The 12,039-nt window shown below is 41.3% G+C and overlaps 1 protein-coding gene across 31 annotated transcripts in view; it reads right to left on the bottom strand.

Annotated features, from left to right (window-relative positions):
* Positions 1-3,361: 3,361 nt before the first annotated feature.
* POSTN (periostin) overlaps positions 3,362-12,039 on the bottom strand; it is a 54,323-nt gene continuing 45,645 nt past the window's right edge. For 9 of the 31 annotated variants that reach the window (XM_083483320.1, XM_083483346.1, XM_083483324.1 and 6 more), the window contains 5 exons: positions 11,563-11,643; positions 10,826-10,906; positions 7,948-8,034; positions 6,337-6,378; positions 3,362-5,373 (listed from right to left, as the gene is read on the bottom strand). In XM_083483320.1, coding sequence (XP_083339446.1) covers positions 5,306-5,373; positions 6,337-6,378; positions 7,948-8,034; positions 10,826-10,906; positions 11,563-11,643 — 359 coding nt within the window. In that variant the 3' untranslated portion in view covers positions 3,362-5,305. The remainder of the gene's footprint in view (positions 5,374-6,336; positions 6,379-7,947; positions 8,035-10,825; positions 10,907-11,562; positions 11,644-12,039) is intronic. The other 22 variants (XM_083483321.1, XM_083483329.1, XM_083483340.1 and 19 more) reach the window with 3 other exon arrangements.

Below are 12,039 nucleotides of genomic sequence, written 5' to 3'. Positions count from 1 at the left end.
GGTTAATCTCACTGAATGAATGGGTCTTGCTCCCACATACCGTATTTTTCCGTGTATAAGGTTAGGGTTTTTTTAACCAAAAAATTAGGTTTAAATTTGGGGCTTGTCTTATACACGGGTAGTACTGAGGGGTGTTTTCTTAATTTGGAGTCCCCCAAAATAAGGGGGGGTCTTATACACAGAAAAATACGGTAAGTGTGTTTAAGGTTGCAGCCTTACTCTTTGTATGTTTACTCAAGTGTAAGTCCCAACATCAGGTGTGGTTTGGACAGCACAACATCCCTTCAATGCTTTTGGCGGATTGCATACTTAGTCCATCTATGTACATTTTCTCCTGGTTGTATCCCAAATTCTTCCCCGATTCAAAATCAGGAAGGGCAGACTTTTTATCATTATTATAATTTATTTATCAGTACTGAGTTTATATCCATTCCACCTTTCCTCCAAGGATCTCAAGCTGGTATTTAAGGCCAGTACCATAGCTGGGTGGTGATTATAATTGTTACTGCCTAGATCCCAGGCAAGTTAATATCACTCCATCTCAGAGCTGGTTTAACCACCAGGTGAATGGGGCTTCTAGCTAGGGCAGCAACATTTTAAGGGTGGCAAAATAGAAGGCCAGTAAAATTTGAAAGGCGCTCGTAATATTTTGCACCTTTGAGGGCTGCTGCCCCATCACCGCTCCTTTGGGCTGTGTTTTGCTCCTGCCCAGTGTACCCACCCCAGTTTCCCCTTCTTGGGGTCACCCCAATGACTCGCCACCTCCCTACTGTCAAGAAAAGAGGAGACAAGCTCTCCACAAGCTCAGATAGTGTTGGGCAGCTGCAGCCACTGGGTTGTCCAGGCGGAGGAGGCAGCAACTGAAGAAGAGGGGAGGGCATGGAAAGAGCAGGCAGGATCCAAACCCTGCCATCACCCACACCTTTCCCTCCAGGTAAACTGGCCCATTTAAGCCTCCCTTCACCCACTTTCAAAGGGCTGTAGGAAAATGGGGGCGGGTGATGGTGTTATGTGTGGGATGTGACCTAGAGCTGTTGCCTTCTGAGGTGGCATGGACCTCCTTCCACCTTAATCTGAAGTGGGTCTCAGCTTCCCTGAAGGATGTGTGGCACGCGGAAAGTGTGGTCCCTCTGCAAATGTGCAGAGTGTTATATTACGAGTGAAGAGGGGGTTGGAGAATCAGCGTTTACTAGGGCACAGAATACTTTTGTACTGGCACCGTTCCACCTTATTTCACATCCTGGGGGATCACAATCTTTTCCTATAGGTCTGGAAATGTATGGGGGCCCTAGTTGACAGCATAGCTGTCAACTTACAGATTTGAAAATAAGGGACCAGCAGCTTCGAAAATAAGGGACCAGCAGCCAAAATAAGGGATTTTAGTCAACCAGCTCCCGAGCCAAAGGCAGAAAGCCCACCAGTCCAGCAGCCAAACGAAGCCTCAAGTGGTGGTTCCCACAGCGCAGCAAACCGGCAAAGGGGGTGCAGCAAGGAAAACCACCAGCACCTCTGCGCTGGGAAGCGCTGAGCAAAGGCGAGTCCCCAGGCAACGCTGCTGATTTGATCGGCACAAGGCATGCAAGCTCCACGCCCCAGTCGTTCTTAGACTCCTTATTGGGTGAGCAACGCAGCCAAGTAACACAGTTGGAGCCTCCCTCCTCCCTGGCCAGCAGGGAGGGAGGGAGAGGAGCTGCTTCCTTTGAAACCCAGGAAATTTAAGGGACATCATCGATAAGGGACAGCAGCAGGACATGGCGCTGGGATAAGGGAGTTTCCCGCCAAATAAGGGACGGTTGACAGCTATGGTTAACAGTTCTGCAGTGCACCTGTAAGACTAACCAGTTCTAGCTGCCATCTTTTACATACTTATTAGGGAGCAATCGCCGTTGAGTTCAGTGGGAATTACTTCGGTTCAGTTGGGTCCAAAGTACTTCTGCAGCTGATCTGCTTTAGAATTGTAGAATTGGAAGGGACAACTCCCCTGCAATATAAAAATCTAAGCAAAAGCATCCTTGACAGATGACCATCCAACCTCTGGTTAAAAATATCCAATGAAGGACAGTCCACCACCTTCCGAACAGAAAGGTGCAAAGTACTCATGCAACTGAAATGCTTGCATCCACAGTATATTTGTGAGGGTGGAAGATGGGGAAAGAGCAAGAGCAAATAGCCATGCCTCTAGAACTCATTGGCCATGCCACCAGGATTACCTAGCAACTCTGCCAAATACCCTGGGCACCAACCACCACTGCATTGGAGCGCCATGACTTTTGACTGTGAGCAGAGAGCACGACACACATTATGTCAGGTTATGTCATTATGTCAGCAGAGACACTACCTTGCCAACAAAGGTCCATATAGTTAAAGCTATGGTTTTCCCAGTAATGATGTATGGAAGTAGAGCTGGACCATAAAGAAGGCTGATTGCCGAAGAATCAATACTTTTGAATTATGGCGCTGGAGGAGACTCTTGCGAGTCCCATGGACTGCAAGAAGATCAAACCTATCCATTCTGAAGGAAATCAGCCCTGAGTGCTCACTGGAAGGACAGATCCTGAAGCTGAGGCTCCAATACTTTGGCCACCTCATGAGAAGAGAAGACTCCCTGGAAAAGACCCTGATGTTGGGAAAGATGGAGGGCACAAGGAGAAGGGGACGACAGAGGATGAGATGGTTGGACAGTGTTCTTGAAGCTACCAGCATGAGTTTGACCAAACTGCGGGAGGCAGTGGAAGACAGGAGTGCCTGGCGTGCTCTGGTCCATGGGGTCACGAAGAGTCGGAGACGACTAAATGGCTAAACAACAACAGGACAGCATCATGTCCCCTTCAGGACAGAGCAGTCATTGGTTGATTGCAAGAGGGCAATCATGGCCACTTGCAAATATGCCTCAAGTCTTGCTTTTGAATTAACGTTGGTATCTGGCATTTTGGGTGGGCTTTAGAAAAATCATCCAAACTTAATTCAGCATTTGGCAGGAGTGCACAAAGGTTTACAGGAGCCTAGCTCCCCACAAACCTACCGGACCTTGGCTTTACAATGCTCTTATGGATAATACATTAAACGGGAATAGGAATAAAAATATGTCGATGTTTTTCAAATGCTGAGAGAGCCTTTCGAATACCAAGGAACCACTTCATGCCTGCCACAGAATTTCAGAGATTTCTGCAGCACTCAGTTTTTGAAAAGCACTATCTAGGCCTGCTGAACCTCACCACGTTTCAAGGAAGCGTGTCGGTCATTATTGATCTAGCTGAAGAATTCGGTGGTTTCACAGAGTACTGTTCAAAAATGATTGGCACATACAATTTTTCAAGCACAAATGTTTTCTTGCTCATCAAATATTGACTACAAATCCCCATAATTCAGCCAAATTTATTTAATGAATATGTGTTTCAAAACAAATATATAAAGGCACACGCTGTAATTCTTTTAAACCACACTTTGCAGAATTAAGGCACCTTGATGAAATGTTGTTACTCCCTTCACAAAGATTCTTGCATAGTTGACATACAAGTATGGGAGAAGAAGCAAATAAACTAGTTATAAAAACGACAATTTACAAACAACGCCCACATCAATAATGGAAATTGGTAGGGCTTCCTTTATGCAATGGCTTCTGGACCAAGTACCAGTTGATATATATCTTCCTGAACAAGAATAATTTGTTGCATTCATTTCATTGATTGTTTTAGAATTCAACAATTCAGAGCAGGCTTTTTTAAGGCTAAAGTTCCACAAACCTTACAATTGTCTCCTGTACTTATACGCTATAGTGGAGATATATTTCTTTTGATTGTTAGATTCATGTGGGTTACTTAGTACAATGGCTCATGAATAAGACCTGTTGAATTCACCAGGGCTCACTATTTCCACAGGAATACACATTCCATAAAGCAGAGGACTGCAGCAAGAGAATCAAATTCACAAATCAGACAAGCCAAAGTTCTTAAATATAAATTGTTTTAGTCCCACTGAAGTCAATAGCATATCTTTTTCCAAATTCAAAGCTATCAAATCATCATACCACAGGTCAATCTTGCTGCTTCTCAGGTTTAGTTTCAACCAGAGGGAAGTGGCGTCAACTATAAGCACGCCTAAAAGCTAATTCGGTTAACATCCCTGGAATGAAGGGCCACTTCATACTCTGTACTCAGCTACAGAAAGTACAAAATGTAAGTGAATGTTGCTTCATTGGGGATATGGGGAACGTACATATAAACAACTGTTTTCTTCAATAAAATACATACAAGGCTGCAATGCTAACCCCACTTGCTTATGAATAAGCTCCATTGAATTCTGTAAGTCAGGAAAGGCTCTGCCCCCCATTTCTATACATTTGAACCAAAAATAAGTGCTTTTTTCAAATTCAGTCTGCCCTTATCAACGAAAGGAAGGTGCATGTATTTTATACTTTGGCATCAGTATGTGAGTACACTATTTAAAACAAAAGAGCATCTCTTGCTTCTAATCAAATTAGCCTGACTCATAAACAGATTTTGCAATCTGGTTTCGGGCTGGTTCCTATATGTACAAAAAATGATAGTACAAAAGAATATACAAAAGGTAGAACCCACATTCAACATCCCCACATGTACACAGTTGAAAATATGGGGAGTTTAAATCCATACAATGTCCGCAACCTTTTGCACCTCGAACAGGTGAACGGTAGCGCTGGTGTTTAAGTATGTAGTATCTACTGCTTCATTCAAGCATCTCTGAATGGAAGCTAATGTGTTTACTGTAAGTTTATTTTCATTGGGGACCTTCGATAGCCAGTACAGTAATCAATCCAAGAAAATTCCTGAACGCTCGCGTTTTGAGAGAGTTATCTTTGGAGAGTGCAGGAGAGAGAATCTATCAGCTTCGCTAGCAAATGTTTTATGTAGTGATGAAAACGAAGATCCTATGTCATTGCTTAAAGTTTATTATGATTTCTAAGGTAACGTCTGTGTCATAATAGTATTTAATAACATAAATCACATGGTTTTGCTGATCTAAAGGTGATACATTTACATAGCTTACACTCTTGGATTTTCTCACTTTAAAGCTTATTTACTTGCAGGTGGAATGCATTTAAATTATAGAGTTCGGATTCATAGAAAAGGGGTACATTTTGAGTTGATCCCTGCTCTTTAGGATCGTACCAGCTAATGCATCTTTTAGGAAGTGCTTTCCTCCCATATGCAATCCATCCCATCTGCTTTTATGGGGTAGAGGATGCTATGCCCAATTGTTAATGGGAACAAGTGATTTGGTTAATGTTTTCCCTTATGACTTTTTTTTGTTGCTTTTCTTCAGAGCTTCAGTTCTCTTTCTGTACAGTCTGCTTTTTTGCAGGTCTGACGAGCCTTGTTCTTCTCCGTGGTGAGCCTGTGGACCAAAAAAGAGAACAGATGTTATTAAGGTAAACTAATGCCCCCTTCCACTGGTCCCATCACCTCCTGGCAAATAGAAGGGGAAGAAATGGAGGCAGTGAGAGATTTTACTTTCTTGGGCTCCATGATCACTGCAGATGGTGACAGCAGCCACAAAATTAAAAGACACCTGCTTCTTGGGGGAAAAGCAATGACTAACCTAGAGAGCATCTTAAAAAGCAGAGACATCACCTTGCCAACAAAGGTCCGTATAGTTAAAGCTATGGTTTTCCCAATAGTGATGTATGGAAGTGAGAGCTGGACCATACAGAAGGCTGATCGCCGCAGAATTGATGCTTTTGAATTCTGGTGCTGGAGGAGACTCTTGAGAGTCCCATGGACTGCAAGAAGATCAAGCCTATCCATTCTGAAGGAAATCAGCCCTGAGTGCTCACTGGAAGGACAGATCGTGAAGCTGAGGCTCCAATACTTTGGCCACCTCATGAGAAGAGAAGACTCCCTGGAAAGACCCTGACGTTGGGAAAGATGGAGGGCACAAGGAGAAGGGGACGACAGAGGACGAGATGGTTGGACAGTGTTCTTGAAGCTACCAGCATGAGTTTGACCAAACTGTGGGAGGCAGTGGAAGACAGGAGTGCCTGGCGTGCTCTGGTTCATGGGGTCACGAAGAGTCGGACACGACTAAACAACTAAACAACAACAAAATGCCCCCTTCCTATATGTTGTTGTTGTTGTTGCTGCTGCTGCTGCTATTTTTAAAATTTGCATACAGCCCTTCATCTGAAGATCCCAAGGGGTTCACAACAGAAAAATACAGAAGGAGAACACAAAATACACAATAAAACAAAAGCAAAAACAAACCATCGCAAACTACCCCAAAGACACAATTGATTGCACACAATATAAATGCCTAAATAATTAAGAAATAAATACGACAGTGTTATGTTCCTCCTCATACCTTGTGTTCTTCTGGATGTTTGTACTTTTCTAACAGGTGCTTCTAAAAAGAAGAAACAGAAAACAGTGTTGCAGTCTTGCATTATTTATTGTAGAGGTTTGAAACAGCGCAGTAGGTATCTTCCGAAATGTCAAAAATTTAAAGCTGACGAATTCTTTTTCAGTTTAAGACACTGGATGAATAACAAAAGCTTTTTACTATACAATATATTTCACATGCTCTATAGATCACTTGCTGTTCTGATGGCAGATATGATTCAGTGATCAGAGTACTCTCCAAAACATGTTATCATCTGCACACAGAAAAAAACAGCAGGCAGAAGAGCTCTAGCCTAGTTTTGTCCCATTTCTAGGTATAGGGTTGCCCTCCCTCCGCCAAGGAACACTCAGTGATTTTCAGCCTCTCCTTTAATTCAAACGTAGTACCACCCAAACATAGACTTACCACCTCAGTGAGATGTAAGCCACTGTGTGCAATTATAGATACAGACTGAGATCCAAAAAAACTACTTTAAGCATGGTGAAGCACTCCAACATGTCCAGGTGGATTTTTCAATTTTCAAAAAAATTGAAAACAAAATAGGTCTCTGCCTCCTGGCACGAGGGGCTGCTGCTTCAGAAACACACACACACACACACACACACACACACACACACACACACACACACCCCACACACTATAGTACATGGGACTAGTTGACCAGAGCTTTGGGTTCTCTATCCACAGTCCTAGAAAGCTGAGATACGGAGCTATGAGGCAAACAATGTTAAATACCTGTAAATCACTCCGAATGGAAGAGACCATAATTTGGAAGAAGAAAATAAGATACAATGAAGTGGAAGCCAGTGCTTTTAAGTTACTGCAGGCAGGAGGATGAGTACATGCAGTTTCACACTGTAGCATCCAAGTATCGTAGGGGCAGAATGCTACAGTTTAACAGGCTGATATTAGAAATAAATATTTATCAATGGTGATGCTGTCAAAAATACCAACTGCCCACTCGTAATGCTGAGCCTTCCCCCTCCCCTTCACAGTACTGTGAAAGTTCCCACATTCCCCCCACATCCTTTCTGGGTACCAGCTCCAATGTTTCTAGTTGGCTTAGGCTTGTGAAACACTTGCATATTTTTGAACAGGCATTCAGCATAAGACCTGGTTCAAAAAAATTTTTTAGCAATTAATATTCTGCTTAATCATGTAATATGTCTTGAACAAATCCTTGACATCAGCAAGCACAACTTAATATACATAGTAAAGTAGATGACAGGTATATTGTAGTCTTGTTGGAAGATTAAAAGGAAAGGAACTATGAGAAATGCTTAACATCCCTTTATGGAGGTTAGAATAATTGAAACAGATTTTTGTTTGTTTGTTAATGACTAATAAATTATTCAAGTAAGTTGTAAATATACAGAACACTGCAACTTTAAACTGGTGAACAAAACAAAGTCATTTCATGCCAATAGGCTACGTAAGCAACTGCGTTCGAAAGTATAGGGTGGAAATAAACAATTCTGTATTCTCTAGGTCTGGTCCTGATTTCCATGCAAGTAATTCACTCACAACAATTGTTTGGATAAGAGGGCGGTTCCATATTACTGCATAACTAACCTTCCAGATGAATTTTCTTTATTTCTGTCTCGATAATCTGTGGCTCTGCCTCAATTACTTTAGTAACTTTGGTGTACTCAGATCCAGCTACAACAGGCATTAAAAACAATTGCCAGTTAAGAGTGGGTAGGTTTTTTAAAAACAGGAAAGTGGTCCATATTTGAAATGTTACATCTGAAGAGGCTGTGGATGGGTACAACATGAGCAAATTTTCTTAGAAGTGACAAATCCTCTGTTCTGTGGCTGGTAACCAAGAATTGCCTCAACAAATGTGCAACGAGCATGCACTGTTGTTAGTTTACATTGCAATAATCTTAACAGTGCGGTTCACAACTTGCAAACGGCTTGTTGTGTTACCGTAGGCAATGGAATAATTTTTGTTCCAGTTTCAACTGGGGAAAGACAGCTCCAGAATGTCCGTGGAGCCATTGCCATCATGATCGCAGCGTGCAAATCATGTGTTTGTTTATATCTGTGTATGGGGGTGGGGTGGGGGTCTAGGCAAGTCTCAAAGAAATATACTGGTCTCTCATGGCAGTCAAAGGAAAAGAAGGGCTGGAATAAATGAAGCAAAGTAAGAAAAATAAAAAATAAAAATAAAGACAAAGACAAATAAACGAGTCAGTGGTTCTGTTTCTAGTAGCCACTTCACAATTGCAAGAAGAACGGGGGAAAAGAATTCAGTGGATCACTTTATGATATTTCAGGTTTTATGGCAGAGCTTCTAGCTACTTTCGCGTGGTCTGTGGCTCACTACTTGACCATCCGACCCAGGACCCTATTCTGACTATCAGAAGCTTCCCAGGTCCCAGGCAGGGACCATTTCTCAGCCCTGTTACTGGAGATGATTTTAAATTGAGATTCTGTGGAACGTGTCTGAGATCTTCAGCGTCCATCGCATGCCCTCTCCCACTGAGTTAATTGTACTCATGATTTATCACTTGGAATATTTTTGGGGGGGAAATGGCAAAGAATTGAGATTAGAAACAATGGATTGCACTGTTGTTGTTGTTGTTTTTAAAAAAACTACAGCATAAGTTTGAATAAGCCATATCAACTCCATGAAAACTGAATTAGGCAATTCTTACGTTACAGTTTGAAGGCTACTGCCTTCAATTGCCTGTCTGCTGTTAGATCCACATCCTGCAACCTACAGCTACTTATCCTTTAGAATTTATTTTTTAAGGGAGATTCCAGTCTTCCAGATGCTACTCTTCTCAAATGCACAATTGTGAAACCACTATTGGAGTCACCTTTTGGTTTGTGGAATGCCATAAAAATGGATGCTTTTCAGCATTTCTTTTCTCAACAGTTAGGTCCCTTAGATAAAATAAATATGTTATCACCTGTTCTTATAGTTTTATTAAACTAAAGGTAGAACCCTAATCCCACTTCCCTGAGAGTGAAGCCCACGGAATTCAATGGGACATTCACAGCTGGATTTTTGTGCTGTAAGATGGCATTTGCTAAATACTTTCTGAGTTCTTTAGGCAATTTTTATGCAAGAAAGGCTTTCCTGGTTAACTTCATTATATAAGGATTTCAAGCTGTAAACCAATGTAGAGCCAGCTGGTCTGTAATTCTGTGAGATAATCATAGCAGAAGCTGATGTGGTCTCACTTTAACTTGAGCAAGAATAAAAATATATAGTTTGGATTTAGCGGTCAGGGTTAATGTTAACTTTGTCCAGATACTTGAATTCTTTTTTCCCTTCACTTCTTAAATATCCCACAACAAGCAAAACCATTCAATTGAGGTATACAGATTAATAACATAAGCATTCGATTTTTAAAAAATTGCCCGTCAGTTTCTTCTGGTTATTTCTTGGTGATCAGTAGATTATTAAGGAGAATAGAGAGGATCAGAATGTCATTTCTGGCAATACAGTGCACCCGACTAATACTGTATGGCAGTTCATTATGCTCAGACGCTATTGGCTGGCTGGCAACCATATGGTGGCGAAATCCTCATCCTACAAATGGGCACGCCAAGGATTGGGCACAAAACAGCATGCTGTGAGTTGATCATCCATTGAAAGGTGTTACTTGTATCTCTCAGACACATGGGATTGTCACAGCACCAAATTGGTTGCCTCTGTAGCGTAGTACACATGTTTTTAGGATGCTACTCCTAGGAATCACTGCCCAATTCTACTGCAGTCATTCCTCATTTGAATCAACCATATAGCCATTTTGCATGACATTTATACGCCATATCTGGTAATAGTACCTTCTACTTCCACAGTTGCACTGAGAACAGCTTTGTTGTCTAGCATTAAGTTGGCCAGTAGCGCCAGGTCAAGATAGCGCTGCACTTTATTGCAATAGGTGTTCAGACTGCGAATTCTGCACCTTTTTATTATTAACTGAAATGAGTTTGCATCAACATGCTCATCAGTACAAAGATGAGTGCACTGTACTCTTGAAGATAATTACAAAGCTTTAATGCACAGAACCAAAAGTCATTTCAAAAGAAGGATGCCGTACATGCCTTTGACAGTTAAATAGTGAGCAATGAATATTCATTTTTAAATGAGCAATGCAAAAAGATTTGGACTTTTCTCACGTGTTGCACTTACTTTTGGAAGAATATCTTAAAATTCAAAAGTGATCACAGAATATTTATAATGCAAATAAATCTTCATTGCTCATTTGGAACTTTTTAAAGACTGAACAGATTCGCACAAATAAAGCTTTATTGTACTCCAACATGCGTGGAGGTAAACGGATTGCTCAAAGTTCATCATTTCATGCATTGGGTTTGGTTTTTTCTTCCATAAATTTGGCTTAATTGGATCAGTCTTTAAAAAGTTTAAAAGATCAGTTTGTCAGCTCTTGGCACTCATTACGATGAGGTTAGTTGTCTCACACTCACTAACCTCCCTTGAGGAGTCTTTTGATATCTTCATCTTCAAGTAAATGACCGTCACCTTCAATGAATTTGGTCACCTTGGTCACCTCTGACAGAATACATGTTTATGGCATGATGCGGAACATTGAGAAATTGGTGGTTGCAGCACATTTAACGAGCTCACTTTATAATTACACAATTATCTATTGCAGTGAAAAGCCTCACGCCAAACATCTGGTTGTTTTCATTAAAAGAAATAAATGGTTGCAGTGTGTTCCTGGTCTATAATATGCAGCATATTGGCTGTTTCACTTGAACAAGAATTAAAATATCAATGTAGTACATATTGAATTCAAGACAGATTACAGCCAAGATATGCCTTCCATTGAAACCAGATAGTAGACTAGAAAGTCAAGTCTGAATACTGCCAATTCCAGATGGATTTTGCTAATTTCTAAATGCTTCAGAAATTTGCAAATGAATGCTGAAAATCTTGTTTAGGTGACTGCCAACATTAAATGGATGTGTATCTGAGTTTTCAGACATTTACAATATTAATTTCTTTAGACATTTGAAATACTGTTAATTTTGTGCATATCATTCCCATGATCAAATGTTCATATCTAGTCATTTCCAGACTCCGCCTTGTATAAGCGCTATTCATCTTACGGAGCTGCTAAAATGAGCATTAATTATCCTTAGAAAATAAATCCTTGAGCGTGCCAGATCACAGTCCATACTTCCCCTTTGACAAAGAATACTAACCTTCTTCCAGCAATTTCTTAAGAGTCTCCTCAGTATCTGCCCCACCTCCTGTAGTGATTCGTGTGTATTGCAGTTCAGGACCTGAAGTGAAAAAGATCCAGTTAGGTGCATATGTGGTAGGGGGGAACCCTCCCAAATTTTCGTTGTTGTGCTGTAGGTAACCATATCTTCCTGTTCAAAGTAATGATCTCAGAGAGTAATAAAAAAAGTCATGGTGGAATAAGGTCTCAGTAGAAGCTTAGGTGCGTTCAGCGTAACTTACAGGAGGGTGGCATGTTTGGTGGACGGTTTGACAGACACATAGCTTACAACATAGAGCAGGGTGGCTTTTGAAAGTGCAGGGAAATTTGTTGCAAGAAGTGCTACAATTATCTGACCAATACACACAACCACATTCACACAGCTTTCCTGAATTTGGTGATGTGATTTGAGAGTGCCATGCAGAGGGAGATTGGGGGCAAGGTGCTGTCACTATGC

The sequence above is a fragment of the Podarcis liolepis genome (genome assembly GCF_965112155.1).
Source record: "Podarcis liolepis genome assembly, chromosome: 17".
In the NCBI taxonomy this organism is placed as follows: Eukaryota; Metazoa; Chordata; class Lepidosauria; order Squamata; family Lacertidae; genus Podarcis; species Podarcis liolepis.
Note: the sequence above shows the minus strand (reverse complement) of the source record. Positions and strands in the feature narration are given on the sequence as shown.